Genomic DNA, 19,865 nt, shown 5'->3' with positions numbered 1-19,865 from the left:
ACAATATTGCAACTTCCGGTGCGTTGTTCGGTTGAGTTCCAGCTCATCACTAAAAGAATCTGGAGTAGACCGTCTAGCTTCTAATATGTTGGCATTTCTTATATTTGCAGCCACGTTTGTGGTTGTACTGATAATTGCCGTTATTTATATATCTCCGGTAAGTACTGTGCACTGTCGGGATTTCGCTGACATGACAAGTATTTTCTCAGCAAGCCAATTAAAGTAAACCAACATACTCGTGTGTCGTCACTGCGAAGACTGGAGAACTTTAAATGAACGCGACGTCGTCTGTTCAGAAGCTTTGTTTGTAAACAACAATCAATAATCCCCGAGCTCATTCGGCTCTGCGTCTGATTCCGTTTCTGCTCCAGTGACCACACCGACGCAGTAGGCGTATCACTATACCGTATTTTTCTCTTTGTAAACAAACACACTTATTCTGAAATAAGAACAGACGGGCCTTATGTAAGCCTTTCAGTGTGCTTTACATATTGTTTTACATAATTATACAGATATATTATTACAACTGCAACAGTCATGTGCATGACAATATGGCTTTACATGTCAAAGTGACTCTACAGATAGCTCTCCAGTTGGTTTTGATGACAGTACATGGAGATTAAATACACAAATGGAAATATGTGTTGACAATTTATGATATTTCCCAATGAAAGTTAAATATTTCATGACATATGTTTATCGAAATGTGCAAACTCATCTAAAGGAAACATGAAAACTCATGAGTGGACTGTGTAAGATGTGACGATGTGACGGGTACATACTCTGTGTGGTATTAGCTAAACCCTAAATGGGCCTCAGTCAAAGACAGGATAGGGGAGATAACTCTCATGAGCATGCTGCTGGCTGCAAGCACATGGCAAAGGCACACTTATGTACACAGCAACACTTACAGTGATTAAACACAGTTAACGAACGAAGACATCTTAGTCATATTGCCACACTCAGCTGCCTGCAAGGAACCCTGGTATGGGTAGGAGATTGATTGGCTTCAGACAAATGAGGCATATATATATTGTAATCTAGGCTTTGATGAACACTGGCTTCTCTTTTAAGCAGTTAATATATCTTGTAACTCAGTCGTAAGAAAAACATACAAGCTTCCTCTATTGCTTCTATTTAAAAACAGACAGAACTGTTGCGTAATGTCCCTTTTAGAGTCTGAGCATTTCAGCATAGTGCCAGTGTCAATGATATCCTTCATAATTCCGTGTTAGAGTCGGTCCCCAGCAACCAATGCTGGCCATAGGAAAGGCCCAAATGGTTTGGGGTGGTCAGGCTCAATGACTTGGTTGATAACCATGATAACTTTTCGCCGTACCTGACAGCATGGCATTTGTCACAATATCAATCACTAGATTATGTATTCCAGACTTGACTATTTCAGTCCTCCGTCATATAGCTGGAATATTGTTGAGTGGGCGTTAAAGGGGCACTCATCTCTGACAATTCACAGGGACTTGCTGTTGTCTTTGTTATTGTTTTTTCCACGTAGGCGCATTTGTCACTTGATTGTATAGTTTGTATAGTCACATTGATCAACAAAATTAAGTACAGCTTTGTTTTGAAATTAATAAGGAAATGTAGTTATCTTTGAGGGTAGCATCTGTAATATGGATGATATCACTTGCTTGGTATTGTGTGATTTTCTTTTATACTGTCTTGACTTGTAACACAAACTTAAGATTTCACCTGAGTATTGCTTATTTTATTGTGTGTGTATATGTTAAATTCAATGTGTAAAATGACTACTGGTAATATTTTCACTTAGACAAATCAAAGATTTGTGCCTCTTTAATCAACAAAAATAGGCACGGGCGGCCCAGTCGTCTAAGGCCCCGCGATTCGTTGTGCAGAGTTCCGCCCCTTGGGCACGCCAGAAACCTATGATTGTGGGTTTGAATCCCGGTTCGCCCCGATTATGTTTCTAGGTTTGTCAGCACCATACCCGTGCTCGTGGGTTTCACCGATGTGGTAAACATCTGAGACCTGCATCACTTCGGGCTTTCCTCCCACATAAAGCTGACACGCCGTGATGTAACTGGAATAATGTTAAAAGCGGCGTTAAACCCAACTCACTCACTCATTAAACAACAAAACTTCTAATAACATCATCTTTTGAGGACATCATCATGATCATAATAATTTATGTTCATGATGTAATATTTCTCAGAGAATATTGCATACATAGAGTATATAGAGTAGGAAGAAGGACATGCCATCTTATTTTAATTATCGGGGCGGTCGGGTAGCCTAGTGGTTAAAGCGTTTGCTCGCCACGCCGAAGACCCGGGTTTGATTCCCGGCATGGGTACAATGTGTGAAGCCCATTTCTGGTGTCCCCCGTTGTGATATTGCTGGAATATTGCTAAAAGCAGCGTAAAACCATACTCACCATTTTGTTGATGTATAACCATTAATTTGTTTCTTATAATTTTTTTTCAGAAAAGTTCAGCCAAAGGGACAACAGTGCCTGGCCTCTCTCCAACCACTACAGAGTATGTTGGTTTTGTTCTTGACCAGTCTATGTGACCTCCATCATGTCCATGGGCACAGAATGTGATGTCATTCTAGGCTTAAAAACATAAGAGAACTGGTTCTCCAGCGTTAGAAATTGGCACTAGTCTTGTAGTTCTTGCCAAACTGCCCAGTAGTTAAGGTATCACAAGGACTAGTAGATATTTGCCATTTTTAAGGTTTGTTTGGTTTGTTTTGTTTGTTGTTTTACGCTGCACTCAGCAATATTCCAGCTACATGATGGCAGTCTGTAAATAATCGACTCTGGACCAGATAATCCAGTGATTGATATCATGAACATCGATCCACGCAATTGGGATCAATGACATGGATCAACCAAGTCAGAGAGCCTGGCTACCCGATCCCGTTAGTCGCCTTTTACGACAAGCATAGTCGCCTTTTACGACAAGCATAGTCGCCTTTTACGGCAAGCATGGGTTGCTGAAGACCTATTCTACCCCTTAATCTTCACGGGTCCATTTTTAAGGGTATTGCTATATATGTTATCATCATAAGGACTAGCGGACCAAAAATGTTAGTTATGAAAATATAGTGCGTGCAGGCGGTGTCTTTTTTTTGTTTTTGATTGATCAATCTTGTTCTACTTTCTACATGTTCTAGTGTGACATCATTCTGACCTTAAGTCACAGCATGAATCGAATGACGTCAACAATGCCATCAGGGTGACATAAACAATAAACTGGTGTGAAGTTATATTCCCACGACTGCACATACAATTTTTATGAACTTGTTTCTTTCTAACCTATGGGTATGAAATATATTTAACAATAAAATACCTTTAAATGTCTTGATAAGTTTTCTTGACAAGCATGGGTTATAGGTTTTCTTCATGAGCTTTGTGTTTTTGGCAGAGATGGCAACCTGGCTGATATCGGGAGGGCCGGCAGCCTGCATGAGTTCCTCATGGACCTACACCAACAGTTTGGGCCCATAGCTTCCTTCTGGATGGGGCCGCAACTCGTCGTCAGCATTGCATCAGCCGAACTCTTCAAGCAACACCAGAACGTGTTTGATCGACCTCGTGAGTTGCCCCAATGTAGCTTTTAGCTCACGTGACTGATGTTCAAGTGAGCTTATGTTGTGGTGTGTTGTCTTTCACTCGACAACTTTTATATTTTTGATGTCTATGAGGTGAGGTGAAATTGGGTTTAACGTTGAGTCCAAGATTATTGCACTTATATAGCGACGTGCATGTACGTGTGTGTGTTTGTGTGGCTGCTTGTACTAGTCCGGACTGATGCAGATATATAATGCTAGCCCACTGAGATACCATGCCGCAGTTTAACATGAATACCCCACTCAGACACAGTATACTGACTCCGAGTCGACCAGTCCTTGTTTTAGACCCTTAATGCCGAGCGCCAGACAGGGTAACAACAAGTACCATCTTTTAACGTCTTTTGGTATGACGCGGCTGGGAATCGAACCCCGAACCTTCCGCTCTCCGGGTGGACGCTCCACCACTAGACCACGGAGGCGGTCTTGATATCTATGAAACTTCAAGGCCGATGGAGCTGAAATTTTGTCAGCCCTGTTCATACCCAGGGTTGTGAGAAGGTTGTTCTATACGCTCTCTTATTCTTTGACATTTTACGAAAATATATGCATTATAAAATGTAGCATATGTTATTTCTATGAAAACAAATTCTTTGAAGTTGACCTATTTTCCACCGAAATAGGTAGATTGTGAACAATGAATTTGCTGTTCTTGATGTCTTTTCCTTATTATCAGATTATAAAACTTTCACAGTGATTATGTTAAGAAAAAAAGAGAAGTGTTTGGTGAGGGCCATGAAAAACTTTGCTGGTTATTTCAGGGCTCCAGATATTTGTTAAAGGGGAAGTGTACACGCAAAAATCACTTTCTTTCTTTTTCTAAACAAAACGCAATTTTAGAATTAGTTAGTATCTGTGTTTGAAAATATACACTCATTTTTTTCACAGTGAAAGTAGGAAGCTCACAATAGTGTGAAAGTGATATGCCGTTATGAGGCCTTCGTTTTACGAGCGAAATAGGCCTGAGTTATCCCCCTTAGATTATGACGTAATTGGTGCCAATTCAACTGGGTCCCTGTCTATTCTCAACGCAAAAGATATCAAGGACCAGTTTGCGGTAAAACAACATGGTCTACGACACACTCCGGCGCAGTGGTGACTCAGCATAACACAATTCTGGCTGGCATCTGAGATGCTAGAATCACAAAACTATACCAACACCACGTGAAGCGGCTCTAACAAAGCATGATGACGTCATAATGTTTATCAATTGGCACCAATGACGTCATATTGCAAGGGACATAAGCCATGGTGTTTTTGTTATGGAAATAGAACACTTGGTAAATGTGAAAAATATAAATCGTTTTAGTGCAAAAAATATGTTAATTAAATATGATGTTTTTATATTTTTGTCTATGACACTTCTATGTTAACACTTTTAATGAGGAAAAAGTATAAGAGAAAAAGGTTCATTTCCGTGTGAACTTGCCCTTTAAGTTTGTTGAGTATTGGTTGTCTTTGAGTTGGCTCCCTTGGATCCAGTCTATTGGCATGATTGCGTTGTCTTGAACAGATGAGCCAGTCATTAAAATCAGATCTCAGTTCTTGCTACCGCTAAACAAAGATCTTGAGGACATCTCATTAAGGAATCCAGTTCTTCGGCATGTTGAGCAAACGCTTTAACCACTGGGCTACTCCACCGCCCAGAGGTTTTCAGGCTCCTTAACTTGGTTGATTGTGTATCATCATGGCCTGAGATCAGGGGATTGTTGCTCATGATATCAATCACTGGTTTGCTGGGTCCAGACACAATTTTGTGCCACCTGTGGACATATATGTCTAAAATATTGCTGAGTGTGGCGTTAAACAAAAAACCCGCCAAAACACTATCATGATAACAGATAATGATATGGCATCCAAAAATTGACATCCATTTTTGAGTATCATTTTTGAATTCTGAACATACTTAAACTTATTCTCTTATCCCTAACCATCTTTCAGTGACCATCATGTAAAAAAAAATTTATCAAATGAAATAGATGTTGACCTGGTCGCGTTGCTTTTTACCAGCGGAGCTGTTCCGCCTGTTTGAGCCCCTTATTGGACCAAAGTGTATACAGTACGCTAACGGTAGTGATGGACGAGCTAGACGGGCAGCTTATGATCCAAGTTTCTCCCATGAAGAGCTGAAGATGTACTACCCTAATCTGCAGAAGGTGAGATTTGAGACTTACCGCACTTTGGCAGAAGAATGTGCAGTGTAATTATTAAGCAGCCATCTTGAAATAAGTAATCAGTATGAACCAGGTTTCCGAAAAAAGGATGCTTTATTTGTGAATGGGAAGGTCTTACGCCATCCGCAATTCACACATTATTTTAATAAATGCCGCATCCAATAATTCTGTAAGGGGCCTGCGTGCATAGTAGTTTTGTTACTTATCATGCTTAGGAGAGTCATAATGTTGAGACCCAATTCCAAATTGCCTCTCCACTCCACTCCACAACACTCCACAACACTCCACAACACTCCGCTCCGCTCCACAACACTCAGCTCCACTCCACTCCGCTCCACTCCACTCCGCTCCACTCCACTCCACTCCTCCACTGTTTCAGGTGACTGATGGCCTGGTCAGCAAGTGGTCCTCAATGGTCAAGGAAGAGCACATCCCACTGGGCCAGTACATGTTTGCCTTCTCTATCAAGGCAGCTTTGACAACACTTCTTGGGGATTGCTTTGAAAATGATAAAGAAATTTTGTCTTTCAAGACCCACTATGACTTGGTAAAGAAGGAAAGAAACCACTTACCGTATTCGACGTTATAAGCGCCCAGGGCGCTCTCAAAATTAGAAATAGGGGGCTCTTATTAGAATATTATTTTTGTGGAAGGAAAACAAGAGTTGAAAGATACATTTTGTGGTTTATGCTGACAGCCTGAAATGTTTATATACAATAGATACATTTTCCCAGAATTTAATAGCCCATAATTAAGGGTGCATATAACACACGAATGCGTATTATACGCGAATAAATAAGTCTTGTTCACTAGCCAATATATTAGCAAATAACGCCATGGGCGCTTATTACGTCGAATATGGTAATAAGACTTTGAACATGTTAAAATGGTGTGTAAGTTATCAAACATTTCACAATCAGCCAGATAATCAAATTATAATAAGCAGCTGTGATCTAGAACGTTTGCTTCCTGCCTCATCATTGACATTGATAACATCTGATTCACTTATTGAATAGAAAGGTTTATTTTGGGAGCACAGGTGGCCCACTTGCCGCAATTGCAGATTTGCATCTCATTGGCAAGCCACAAACCTTTGGTTGTGGGTTTGAATCCTGGTTCGCCCCAATTATGTTTCTAGGTTTGTCACCACCATACCCGTGCTCGAGGGTTTCACCGAAGTGGTAAACGTCTTAGACCTGCATCACTTCAGGCTTTCCTCCCACATTAAGCTGACACACCATGATGTAACTGGAATAATGTTAAAAGCGGCGTTAAACCCAACTCACTCACTCACTATATTAACATTTCACTTTTAAATGAGACACTGTCACTATAACACAAGGAATTTCAAGCGCTGCCTAATTTTCTGAAAAGGATTCCAGAAATGGTTGTCATTACCTGTGATTTGATAATGGGTATAATATTATTGTTTGCTGTTAACTTTTGTTGTAGGTGTGGTCTGAAATGGAGCACCGGCTGGCCGATCCTACCATTCCCGATGATGATAGTCCCAGGGCTAAAACATTCAGTGAATGTAAGTTCGGGGCAGTATCGGTTGTTGGAGAAGGCAGTATTGATTGTTTTAGTAGGCAGTATTGATTGTTGGAGTGTAGGCAGTATTGATTGTTGGAGTAGGCAGTATTGATTGTTGGAGTGTAGGCAGTATTGATTGTTGGAGTGTAGGCAGTATTGATTGTTAGAGTGTAGGCAGTATTGATTGTTGGAGTAGGCAGTGTTGATTGTTGGAGTGTAGGCAGTATTGATTGTTGGAGTAAGCAGTATTGATTGTTGGAGTAGGCAGTATCGATTGTTGGAGAAGGCAGTATTAATTGTTTTAGTAGGCAGTATGGATTGTTGGAGTGTAGGCAGTATTGATTGTTGGAGTGTAGGCAGTATTGATTGTTGGAGTAGGCAGTATTGATTGTTTTAGTAGGCAGTATTGATTGTTGGAGTGTAGGCAGTATTGATTGTTTTAGTAGGCAGTGTTGATTGTTGGAGTGTAGGCAGTATTGATTGTTGGGGTAAGCAGTATTGATTGTTGGAGTAAGCAGTATTGATTGTTGGAGTAGGCAGTATTGATTGTTGGATTAGGCAGTATTGATTGTTTTAGTAGGCAGTATTGATTGTTGGAGTGTAGGCAGTATTGATTGTTGGAGTGTAGGCAGTATTGATTGTTGGAGTAAGCAGTATTGATTGTTGGAGTAAGCAGTATTGATTGTTGGAGTAAACTATTGATTGTTGGAGTAAGCAGTATTGATTGTTGGAGTAGGCAGTATTGATTGTTGGAGTAGGCAGTATTGATTGTTTTAGTAGGCAGTATTGATTGTTTTAGTAGGCAGTATTGATTGTTGGAGTGTAGGCAGTATTGATTGTTGGAGTGTAGGCAGTATTGATTGTTGGAGTAAGCAGTATTGATTGTTGGAGTAAGCAGTATTGATTGTTGGAGTAAGCAGTATTGATTGTTGGAGTAGGCAGTATTGATTGTTGGAGTAGGCAGTATTGATTGTTTTAGTAGGCAGTATTGATTGTTGGAGTGTAGGCAGTATTGATTGTTGCAGTAAGCAGTATTGATTGTTGGAATGTAGGCAGTATTGATTGTTGGAGTAGGCAGTATTGATTGTTGGAGTGTAGGCAGTATTGATTTTTGGAGTAAGCAGTATTGATTGTTGGAGTAAGCAGTATTGATTGTTGGAGTAGGCAGTATTGATTGTTGGATTAGGCAGTATTGATTGTTTTAGTAGGCAGTATTGATTGTTGGAGTGTAGGCAGTATTGATTGTTGGAGTGTAGGCAGTATTGATTGTTGGAGTAAGCGGTATTGATTGTTGGAGTAAGCAGTATTGATTGTTGGAGTAAGCAATATTGATTGTTGGAGTAGGCAGTATTGATTGTTGGAGTAAGCAGTATTGATTGTTTTAGTAGGCAGTATTGATCGTTGGAGTGTAGGCAGTATTGATTGTTGGAGTAAGCAGTATTGATTGTTGGAGTAGGCAGTATTGATTGTTGGATTAGGCAGTATTGATTGTTTTAGTAGGCAGTATTGATTGTTGGAGTAAGCAGTATTGATTGTTGAAGTAAGCAGTATTGATTGTTGGAATAGGCAGTATTTATTGTTGGAGGAGGCAGTATTGATTGTTTTAGTAGGAAGTATTGATTGTTGGAGTGTAGGCAGTATTGATTGTTGGAGTAAGCAGTATTGATTGTTGGAGTAAGCAGTATTGATTGTTGGAGTAGGCAGTATTGATTATTGGAGTAGGCAGTATTGATTGTTGGCGTAGGCAGTATAAATTGTTGGAGTAGGCAGTATTGATTGTTGGAGTAAGCAGTGTTGATTGTTGGAGCATGGGCAGTATTGGTTATTTGAGTAAGCAGTATTGATTGTTGGGAGTAGGCAGTATTGATTGTTGGAGTGTAGGCAGTATTGGTTGATAGCAGTGTTGATTGTACAATTGTAAGCAGTAGTAATTGCAAGATTATAGGTAGAATTGATTGTAAGGTTGTAGGTAGTATTGATAGTAGGATTGTGGGCAGTAATGATTGTAAGAAATATTCATTGCAGGCAATATTGATTATAAGATCAAAGGCAGTCTTGAGTTTGGGCAGTATTGATTGTAAGATTGCGGGCAGTATGGATTGTAAGATTGTAGGCAGTATTTATTGTAAATATTGATTGTAAGATTGCAGGCAGTATTGATTGTAAGAGTGGAGGCAGTATTTATTGTAAGATTGTAGGCAGTATTGATTGTAAGATTGTAGGCATTATTAATTGTAAATATTGATTGTAAGAGTGGAGGCAGTATTGACTTAAGGATGTAGGCAGTATTGACTGTAAGGTTGTAGGCAGTATTGATTGTAAGATTGTAGGCAGTATTGATTGTAAGATTGTAGGCGGTATTAATTGTAAATATTGATTGTATGGTTGTAGGCAGCATTAATTGTAAGAGAGGAGGCAGTATTGATTGTAAGATTGTAGGCAGCATTGATTGTAAGAGTGGAGGCAGTATTGATTGTAAGATTGTAGGCGGTATTGATTGTAAGATTGTAGGCGGTATTGATTGTAAGATTGTAGGCAGTATTAATTGTAAATATTGATTGTATGGTTGTAGGCAGTATTGACTGTAAGGTTGTAGGCAGTATTGATTGTAAGATTGTAGGCGGTATTGATTGTAAGATTGTAGGCAGTATTAATTGTAAATATTGATTGTATAGTTGTAGGCAGTATTGATTGTGTGATTGTAGGTAGTATTGATTGTAAGATTGTAGGCAGTATTGATTGTAATATTGTTGGCAGTATCGACTGTAAGATTGTAGGCAGTATTGATTGTAAGATTGTAGGCAGTATTGGCTGTAAGGTTGTAGTCAGTATTGATTGTAAGATTGTAGGCAGTATTGATTTTAAGATTGTAGGCAGTATTGATTGTAAGGTTGTAGGCAGTGTTAATTGTGTGATTGTAGGCAGTATTGATTGTAAGATTGTTGGCAGTATTAATTGTGTGATTGTAGGCAGTATTGATTGTAAGATTGTTGGCAGTAATAATTGTGTGATTGTAGGCAGTATTGATTTTAAGATTGTAGGCAGTATTGATTGTATGATTGTAGGCAGTATTGATTGTATGATTGTTGGCAGTATCGACTGTAATGTTGTAAGGAATAGAATTTACAAATGTCAGCTTCTTTATTATGAGGAACACATATGCTTACGCATTCATCTAAAGAAGGATACTCCGAAATGTTGTGTTCCGCATAATAAAGAAGTTGACATCCATAAATTCTCTTCCTTATGTGTATCACTTCTAACTACCTTTCAAAGACTTGTAATGTTGCAGTCCGTTTTGATTAGATGATTGTAGTCTGTTTTGATTGTAAGATTGTTAACAGTGTTGATTTAAAAATTGTATGCAATATTGACTTATGAAGTATGAATCAATTCATTGAAAGATTTTGGGTAGTTATTATTGTAAGTTTGTTGGCAGTAAAGATTGAACATGTACAAGTATAAGATTGTAGACAATGTCACTTGTAGAATAGCAGTGTTGCTTGCGTCATTGGACTCAAAATTCTAAATATGGAAACGTAGGCAGTATAGAGTTTAGGATTTTGGACTGTATTGAATTTTGTGTAAGGAAGTACTTCCTGTTGTGTAATAGTGCAGCAACAATTCAGTCTTTTACGTTTTTTACAGGTAACAAATCGTTCTTTGAAACCTCTGAAATATATACAGTGTTGGTTAAGTATTGTCTTATCTAACTCTAAATCTAAACGTCTTAATAAATCCACTGAATATCATCAAACAACAATCATGTGTACATGTTGTTTATCCTGCTTGGTGTTTCCTTGGTGTTTCTCCATCAGCCAAGAAGAAGATCATCGCTAGTGTCATGAAGTCCGTGGAACATCGGAAGAAGCATGGCAGCAAGTCAGAGGAGCACCTCCTGATAGACCGCATCCTAGACCATCACACGGATATAGACGTTGGCCACAGTGACTGCCTCACGTACTTGGTTGGGGGTTTCCACACGACTGGCAACTGTAAGTTCTATCACGTACCTGGTTGAGGGTTCCACAGGACTGGCAACTGTAAGTTCTATCATGTACCTGGTTGGGGGTTCCACAGGACTGGCAACTGTAAGTTTTATCACGTACTTGGTTGGGCGTTTCCACACGACTGGCAGCTGTAAGTTCTATCATGTACCTGGTTGGGGGTTCCACAGGACTGGCAACTGTAAGTTCTATCACGTACCTAGTTGGGGGTTCCACATGACTGGCAACTGTAAGTTCTATCACGTACCTGGTTGGGGTTTCCACAGGACTGGCAACTGTAAGTTCTATCACCAACCTGGTTGAGGGTTCCACACGACTGACAACTGTAAGTTCTATCACGTACCTGGTTGAGGGTTCCACAGGACTGGCAACTGTAAGTTCTATCACGTACCTGGTTGGGGGTTCCACACGACTGGCAACTGTAAGTTCTATCACCAACCTGGTTGGGGGTTCCACACGACCGTCAACTATTAGTTGTCTCGGAATACCTTCTTGGGGCAGTCTTGTGGTTAAAGTGTTCACTCGTCATGCCGAAGACCCGGGTTCGATTCCCCACATGGGTACAATGTGTGAAGCCCATTTCTGGCGACCCCCGCCGTGATATTGCTGGAATATTGCTAAAAGTGATGTAAAACCATACTCACTCACTCACTCACTCACTCACTCACTCACTCACTCACTCACTCACTCACTCTTGGGGGGAATACTGTTAAAAGTGGCATTAAACCCAGCTCAGTGTTAACCTGGGTCTGACAGTGATGTGTGTGTTGTTTGAGTGTTAACCTGGGTCTGACAGTGATGTGCGTGTTGTTTCAGTGTGAACCTGGGTCTGACAGTGATGTGTGTGTTGTTTCAGTGTTAACCTGGGTCTGACAGTGATGTGTGTGTGTTGTTTCAGTGTTAACCTGGGTCTGACAGTGATGTGTGTGTTGTTTCAGTGTTAACCTGGGTCTGACAGTGATGTGTGTGATGTTTCAGTGTTAACCTTGGTCTGACAGTGATGTGTGTGTTGTTTCAGTGTTAACCTTGGTCTGACAGTGAAGTGTGTGTTGTTTCAGTGTTAACCTTGGTCTGACAGTGATGTGTGTGTTGTTTCAGTGTTAACCTGGGTCTGACAGTGATGTGTGTGTTGTTTCAGTGTTAACCTTGGTCTGACAGTGATGTGTGTGTTGTTTCAGTGTTAACCTGGGCCTGACAGTGATGTGTGTGTTGTTTCAGTGTTAACCTTGGTCTGACAGTGATGTGTGTGTTGTTTCAGTGTTAACCTGGGCCTGACAGTGATGTGTGTGTTGTTTCAGTGTTAACCTGGGTCTGACAGTGATGTGTGTGTTGTTTCAGTGTTAACCTGGGTCTGACAGTGATGTGTGTGTGTTGTTTCAGTGTTAACCTTGGTCTGACAGTGAAGTGTGTGTTGTTTCAGTGTTAACCTTGGTCTGACAGTGATGTGTGTGTTGTTTCAGTGTTAACCTGGGTCTGACAGTGATGTGTGTGTTGTTTCAGTGTTAACCTGGGTCTGACAGTGATGTGTGTGTTGTTTCAGTGTTAACCTGGGTCTGACAGTGAAGTGTGTGTTGTTTCAGTGTGAACCTGGGTCTGACAGTGATGTGTGTGTTGTTTCAGTGTTAACCTGGGTCTGACAGTGATGTGTGTGTGTTGTTTCAGTGTTAACCAGGGTCTGACAGTGAAGTGTGTGATGTTTCAGTGTTAACCTTGGTCTGACAGTGATGTGTGTGTTGTTTCAGTGTTAACCTTGGTCTGACAGTGATGTGTGTGTTGTTTCAGTGTTAACCTTGGTCTGACAGTGATGTGTGTGTTGTTTCAGTGTTAACCTTGGTCTGACAGTGATGTGTGTGTTGTTTCAGTGTTAACCTGGGTCTGACAGTGATGTGCGTGTTTTTTAGTGTTAACCTGGGTCTGACAGTGATGTGTGTGTTGTTTGAGTGTTAACCTGGGTCTGACAGTGATGTGTGTGTTGTTTCAGTGTTAACCTGGGTCTGACAGTGATGTGTGTGTTGTTTCAGTGTTAACCTTGGTCTGACAGTGATGTGTGTGTTGTTTCAGTGTTAACCTTGGTCTGACAGTGATGTGTGTGTTGTTTCAGTGTTAACCTGGGTCTGACAGTGATGTGCGTGTTTTTTAGTGTTAACCTGGGTCTGACAGTGATGTGTGTGTTGTTTCAGTGTTAACCTGGGTCTGACAGTGATGTGTGTGTTGTTTCAGTGTTAACCTGGGTCTGACAGTGATGTGTGTGTTGTTTCAGTGTTAACCTGGGTCTGACAGTGATGTGTGTGTTGTTTCAGTGTTAACCTGGGTCTGACAGTGATGTGTGTGTTGTTTCAGTGTTAACCTGGGTCTGACAGTCATGTGTGTGTTGTTTCAGTGTTAACCTGGGTCTGACAGTCATGTGTGTATTGTTTCAGTGTTAACCTGGGCCTTCTACTTTTTGGCAACCCACCAAGACATCCAGGAGAAGGTATTCAAGGAGGTTATCAAAGTTCTGGGTCAAGACGACACAGTGGAGCATCACAATATCAATGAAATGAAGTAAGTGTAAGCAGACAATATCAATGACCTGAAGTAAGTGTAAGCAGACAATATCAATGACCTGAAGTAAGTGTAAGCAGACAATATCAATGACCTGAAGTAAGTGTAAGCAGACAATATCAATGACCTGAAGTAAGTGTAAGCAGACAATATCAATGAACTGAAGTAAGTGAAAGCAGACAATCTCAATGACCTGAAGTAAGTGTAAGCAGACAATATCAATGACCTGAAGTAAGTGAAAGCAGACAATCTCAATGACCTGAAGTAAGTGTAAGCAGACAATCTCAATGACCTGAAGTAAGTGTAAGCAGACAATCTCAATGACCTGAAGTAAGTGTAAGCAGACAATATCAATGACCTGAAGTAAGTGTAAGCAGACAATCTCAATGACCTGAAGTAAGTGTAAGCAGACAATCTCAATGACCTGAGGTAAGTGTTAGCAGACAATCTCAATGACCTGAAGTAAGTGTAAGCAGACCATCTCAATGACCTGAAGTAAGTGTAAGCAGACAATCTCAATGACCTGAAGTAAGTGAAAGCAGACAATCTCAATGACCTGAAGTAAGTGTAAGCAGACAATCTCAATGACCTGAAGTAAGTGTAAGCAGATAATCTCAATGACCTGAAGTAAATTTGTGCATCACAATCTCAATGACCTGAGGTAAGTGAGAGCCCACAATCTCAATGACCTGAAGAAAGTGTGAGCCTACAATCTCAATGACCTGAAGTAGATGTGTGCACCACAATATCATTGACGTGAGTGTGAGCCTACAATTTCAATGACCTGAAGTAGATGTGTGCACCACAATCTCAATGACCTGAAGTGTGAGCCTACAATCTCAATGACCTGAAATATCTATGCATATAAATCATTGCCTAGTAGAACTGGAACTACAATTTAAATAGTAAATCATCATGTCTAGTGACGTTTTATCTCAAATTTCATCTTTGCATTAACTAAGTTTGTTCTCACCTGTTTGTTTACATGACATTTATTTTATTTTCAAGATAATTCAGAAACGTATTGACTATATGAATTAAATGTATGTAACATGTGCATAATGAGCATCTTGTGTTAATAGAATATATTTATCATAAATCATAATATAATCATAAATAACCTCATCACTAGGGCATGGGTGTCTGCATTTCGCTGTGCAGAAACCTACGATTGTGGGTTCGAATCCCGGTTCACCAAGATGATGTTTCTAGGTTTGTCAGCACCATACCCATGCTCATGGGTTTCACTGAGGTGGTAAACGTCTGAGACCTGCATCACTTCGGGCTTTCCTCCCACATTAAGCTGACACGCCGTGATATAACTGGAATACTGTTAAAAGCGGTGTTAAACCCAACTCACTCACTCACTCACTCAAGTTATTCATTACCAAATAAAGGTGAGCTCTAGTATCTTGGTACAGTGGCTTGGTTTATTTTGAATAAGGCCGTAAATGTGATATAAAATAACAGCCCATGCAAAGTGTTGTTTCGTGTTTCCTCGGGACAGGTATCTTCGACAGGTGATTGACGAGACACTGAGATGTGCTGTTGTCGCTCCCTGGGCCGCCAGGTTTCAAGACTTTGATTCAGAATTGGGAGGACACAAGATTCCAAAAAATGTAAGAATAGTCATCGGTTCTCAGTACACCGTGCATCTGTGAATATCCGGGTCAGAATTGGTCTTAACAACCCATGCTTGTCGTAAGAATGGGATCAGGTGGTCAGGCTCGCTGACTTGGTTGATGCATGTCATCGTATCCCTATTGCGTGGATCGATGCTCATGTTGTCAGTTACTTGATTATCTGTACTCGACTCGATTAATTACAGGCTGATGTATGTGGCTAGAATATTGCATCTTCCCGAGGCAAGAGAGTTAACTGACTTGGAAAGTCCAGTTTCCACGTGTGCCAAACTAGGCTGGAATTTCTGGGCTCGATCGTAGCGCCACCAGTTATGTCCCTTCAAAGCCTCTCCTATGGACCAAGCAATTTCCACCTCTCGTATCACTTGTGTTTGCTTCACACAAAATGGTGGCGCCCAGTCAAGACGATCTGATCGATAATCAAGATCTATATTGTGATAAAACGGGTCTTACATCGCAAAATGCATCAAATCACGTAAGCATCTTGATTGAAAACATGAAAAGATTTGGAAAATATCTGCTGTCAACGAGGTTGGCGGTGCACATGCTTTGCAAATCCTGCAATCGATCAAAATTTGCACGACAATTTATGAACTGGATTTCAATTTCGGTGCGCGATTTTGATTGGACTATGCATAGACTCGTTAGTCCAGCCAAAATGTAACTCCATAATACCAGCCTAGTTCAGCAAGGATGGAGACTGGACTTTTATAGTCAGTTAACTCTCTTGCCTCGGGAAGATGGGGATATTGCAGAGTGTGGTGTTAAACAAACAAACAAGATGCAAAAGGGAATTGGATGGCTACAGCATGTGACCTGCCTACTTGTGAATTATACTACCACATTGCATGGATTATTTCTCATGTGAGGTCAGACCTTTTTGTGGGATCACAAATTCAGGTTGGTAGGTCGGGAAAAAAATTCAAGAAATTTTCGGTTTCAAATTATTGTTTTTGTTTCATTTTACGATTCGTCATGATTTGTTGTGTATTGAAGTGTTTAAGATACATTTTCACCGGGTTTTGATTATTGTGTATTTCTCATGTTATCTATGACTGTGGGAGGTAGGTTTACGTGTACAAACAGTTGCTGGGAATGATGCTAGTGTACTGGACTGAATTTTGCTGAACGTTGTAATTGTCTTTCTGGTAACCACGATATATATCGATACAGGCCTTGAAAATTTTCTACAACCCAACTTGTCCTGATTATGATGATGATGATTATTATTAGTAGTAGTAAGAGGCGACTAACAGGATCGGGTGGTTAGGCTTGCTGACTTGGTTGATGCATGTCTTCGTATCCCAATTGTGTGGATCGATGCTCATGATGTCAATCACTGAATTGTATTGTCCAGCCTCGATTATTTACAGACCGCCGGCATGTAGCTGGAATATTGCTGAGTGTGGCGTTAAACAACAGGAAACAAACAAATATTATCATTATAACAACAACATATGAATCCAGTTGAGCAAATACCCTTCATTTGCAGACTCCCGTGATCCATGCCCTCGGTGTGATGCTCCAGGATGAGACAGTGTGGCCTCTGCCCAACAAGTGAGTCAGCCTGGTGTTTACATTAGCTTGTGGGGAGTCTGGGTCCATCCCCTGTACCTCATGGTTGTTAGAGGTGTGCGGTATTACGTGTACATTTGCATACAGCAATTTGAAATACTGATCATTACATAACACAATATGTATGAAAAATACTGGTATTTTGAGTTTTTAAAAATAAAGCATATCTCACCTGCTTGGCAAAGTTTTCATGTGATGTGCTCACTCACTCACTCACTCACTCACTCACTCACTCTCACTCTCACTCACTCTCACTCTCACTCACTCACTCACTCACTCACTCACTCACTCACTCACTCACTCAGAAATAGCTCCCAGGAACCTATACTGGTTGTAAGAGCTACCTTAATGGATCCTGTGGTCAGGCTCATGACTTGATTCATTGCATCTCATCGTACCTCGACGGCATCTCATCGTACCTCAACGGCATGGATTATTGCTCGCAATATAAATTATATAACTGGAATATTGCTGAGTGTGGCGCTAAACAACAAACAAACAAACAATTCTAGTAATTTGAGTATAAGCAGTGGGGTGGGTGGCAAGGAGATATGTCGCTTCAGAAGTGCAATAATCTTGAATGCAATTTTCAACTCTATTTCACCTCTCCTTCTTCTCCTTTATATCTTTATATATTTTGTTTGATATATATTTGACGTCTGCTGTTTCAATTTGTGTCCAGGTTTGACCCTGATAGACTCTCAACAGAACAAAGTAAAGGTCGACCTTCCCTGGCATTTTCACCATTCGGCTTTGCTGGGAAAAGAATCTGTCCAGGGTACAGATTTGCTTACGTAGGAACCACAATGTGCTTGGCAACACTCATTCGCAAGTTCAAGGTCAACTTAGTTGAAGGTCAAGTCGTGAAACCAGAATTTGGCCTTGTTACACATCCTGTTGATGAAATCTGGATTACAGTCAGTAAAAGGAAGTAACTGTACCATTGCACACTTTGCGTTTGAGTCAAGCATGAAGAGATGGAGTAACCTCCCCTGTTTTTGTTTTCAACTGCTTGTTTCAACGCAGCTGGAAGATGTGGGCCAAAAATGGATTACCTTATTTGCCGTTGTAAGGGCACTGAGGGATTAGAAATTGAGCAAGGGCACTTATTAAATCCGTATTAGTTAAATTTCTTGTCAGAGATCGATGGGTAGTAAACAAACTTTGTTCAGACGTTGCTGAAACTGAAACTTTTTCGATATTACCGAATCCGGTAGTTATGGGGCTAATGTTCTACGATGCTGTTTTTGAAAACAAATCTGTACTATAGACAAAATGATATGTGCTTTGATGTACCGTTTTTTCTTGATTATCGTGCGCACCCAAGTATAATGCGCACCCCTTCTATTTAAAAAAAATATATTTTGGATATTATGCGCAGAAATATAATACACCTTACCCCTTCCGTGAATTCCGGTAAACAAACGGGTGATAAGAAACTTGGTCAGTACAAATTTGAAATTTGAGATAAAAAATCACCAGACATGTTGATTTACCGTTTAAATTGTATTTTTTGTCCTGCTAGACATTGTATTACATCAACGGATTAAGATTACCTTGTGTAATTTTTCGTAAACTAAGCTGGAAACAGCAATCAGCTGTACACATGTTTACATTTTGGGTCTTGTAGAGGGTATTTATTAAGATTACTTACAAATTGAGGTGTCCCCTGTTGTGATAGTGCTGGAGTATTGCTAAAAGCGGCATAAAACATTAATAACTTACTCACTCACTCACAAATTCATCAGGTCGTTGGTCAGGGGCCGGTTATTGGAGCTGGGCCAGGTTAGGTGAGAGGGCGCTTATTACGGAGTATATGGTATTTTTTTCATCACAATATCCAGATCCTTCCCATACCATCACTACTCTGATCTTGAACAGTTAAACAAAGGGCACGGGTGGTTAAGTCACCTAATGCACTGGTATTTGCATATAGAGTTGCTTCCCTTTGTCAAGCAAGGATCCTGTGTTTGTATCATAGATTTGTGCTGAAATGTTCCTTGGTTTGTCACTTTGGGCTTTCTTCTCACTTTCAGCTAACAACATGAAAAACTGAACAACTGTTCACAGTGGTGTAAAAATCAATACACTCACTCACTCTCTATTTACCTGTACCTATTTAACTATCTATCATGTCCTAAAGTATTATGTTAATAAAGTGTGCTATTGGTGTGTAAATCTAAAATTTGCTGCAAATACTTTGTGCTTAAAAATGAGAAAAAAATGATGAATCTAATATTTATGATTAATAATTTTATATCTAACCATTAATCATGTTAATATTCCAGAGTCATCTTCCAAGAGAATTGCCCAAGATTTCTATCTTCAATGTCGTTCAGAAAAAAAAAATGTATTTAATCTTTTGACATCTATTTTTGAAACAAAAGATAAGTGATCATTTGCTATGAACATGTTTTTTGAATGTTTGTATGGTGTGTGCCAGGGGAAGAAGGCTTCTAATGCCTTGTTGCATGTTAAGTTTGAGAGTGCTATATCTAGCTGCTGCTTCTTACCTTCTTAATTGCCAATTGCCAATTTATATTTTCAGTTACTTTCCATTAATTATTCAACCATCATTGATATATCTACAAATGTTTGAGGCATATTGCCGTAGCAATAACATCTACACTATCTAACGTCGGTTCATTTTTTATTTGTTGGTTCATAAATATTTTGGTTCAAATTTGTAAGTCATCAAAAAAATATGTATTAAAAGTCAACTTTCAATCTTTGTTTTTCCAACTAATTTCCAACAAATGTGTTGGACCGGTGCTTCA

The 19,865-nt window shown here is 40.0% G+C and overlaps 1 protein-coding gene across 1 annotated transcript; it reads left to right on the top strand.

Annotated features, from left to right (window-relative positions):
- Positions 1–31: 31 nt before the first annotated feature.
- LOC139464925 (cytochrome P450 20A1-like) lies at positions 32–19,612 on the top strand. The gene is made up of 11 exons (XM_071246526.1): positions 32–157; positions 2,464–2,516; positions 3,408–3,577; positions 5,623–5,768; positions 6,166–6,333; positions 7,239–7,320; positions 11,138–11,314; positions 13,747–13,870; positions 15,378–15,489; positions 17,006–17,070; positions 17,771–19,612. Exons 1-11 carry the CDS (start codon positions 86–88, stop codon positions 18,021–18,023), a joined length of 1,422 nt encoding a protein of 473 aa, XP_071102627.1. The 5' UTR covers positions 32–85; the 3' UTR covers positions 18,024–19,612.
- The last annotated feature ends 253 nt before the right edge of the window (positions 19,613–19,865 follow it).

Source organism: Haliotis cracherodii, unplaced genomic scaffold, assembly GCF_022045235.1.
Source record: "Haliotis cracherodii isolate W230 unplaced genomic scaffold, xgHalCrac1.p SCAF_17, whole genome shotgun sequence".
NCBI lineage: Eukaryota > Metazoa > Mollusca > Gastropoda > Lepetellida > Haliotidae > Haliotis > Haliotis cracherodii.
Note: the sequence above shows the minus strand (reverse complement) of the source record. Positions and strands in the feature narration are given on the sequence as shown.

Bases quoted from the DNA above. Each gene is read 5' to 3' on its own strand.
- LOC139464925 (XM_071246526.1), top strand. From the start codon at position 86: ATGTTGGCATTTCTTATATTTGCAGCCACGTTTGTGGTTGTACTGATA. The intron at 158-2,463 runs GTAAGTACTGTG...ATTTTTTTTCAG, and splicing joins CCGTTATTTATATATCTCCG to AAAAGTTCAGCCAAAGGGAC. The intron at 7,321-11,137 runs GTAAGTTCGGGG...TTTCTCCATCAG, and splicing joins GGCTAAAACATTCAGTGAAT to CCAAGAAGAAGATCATCGCT.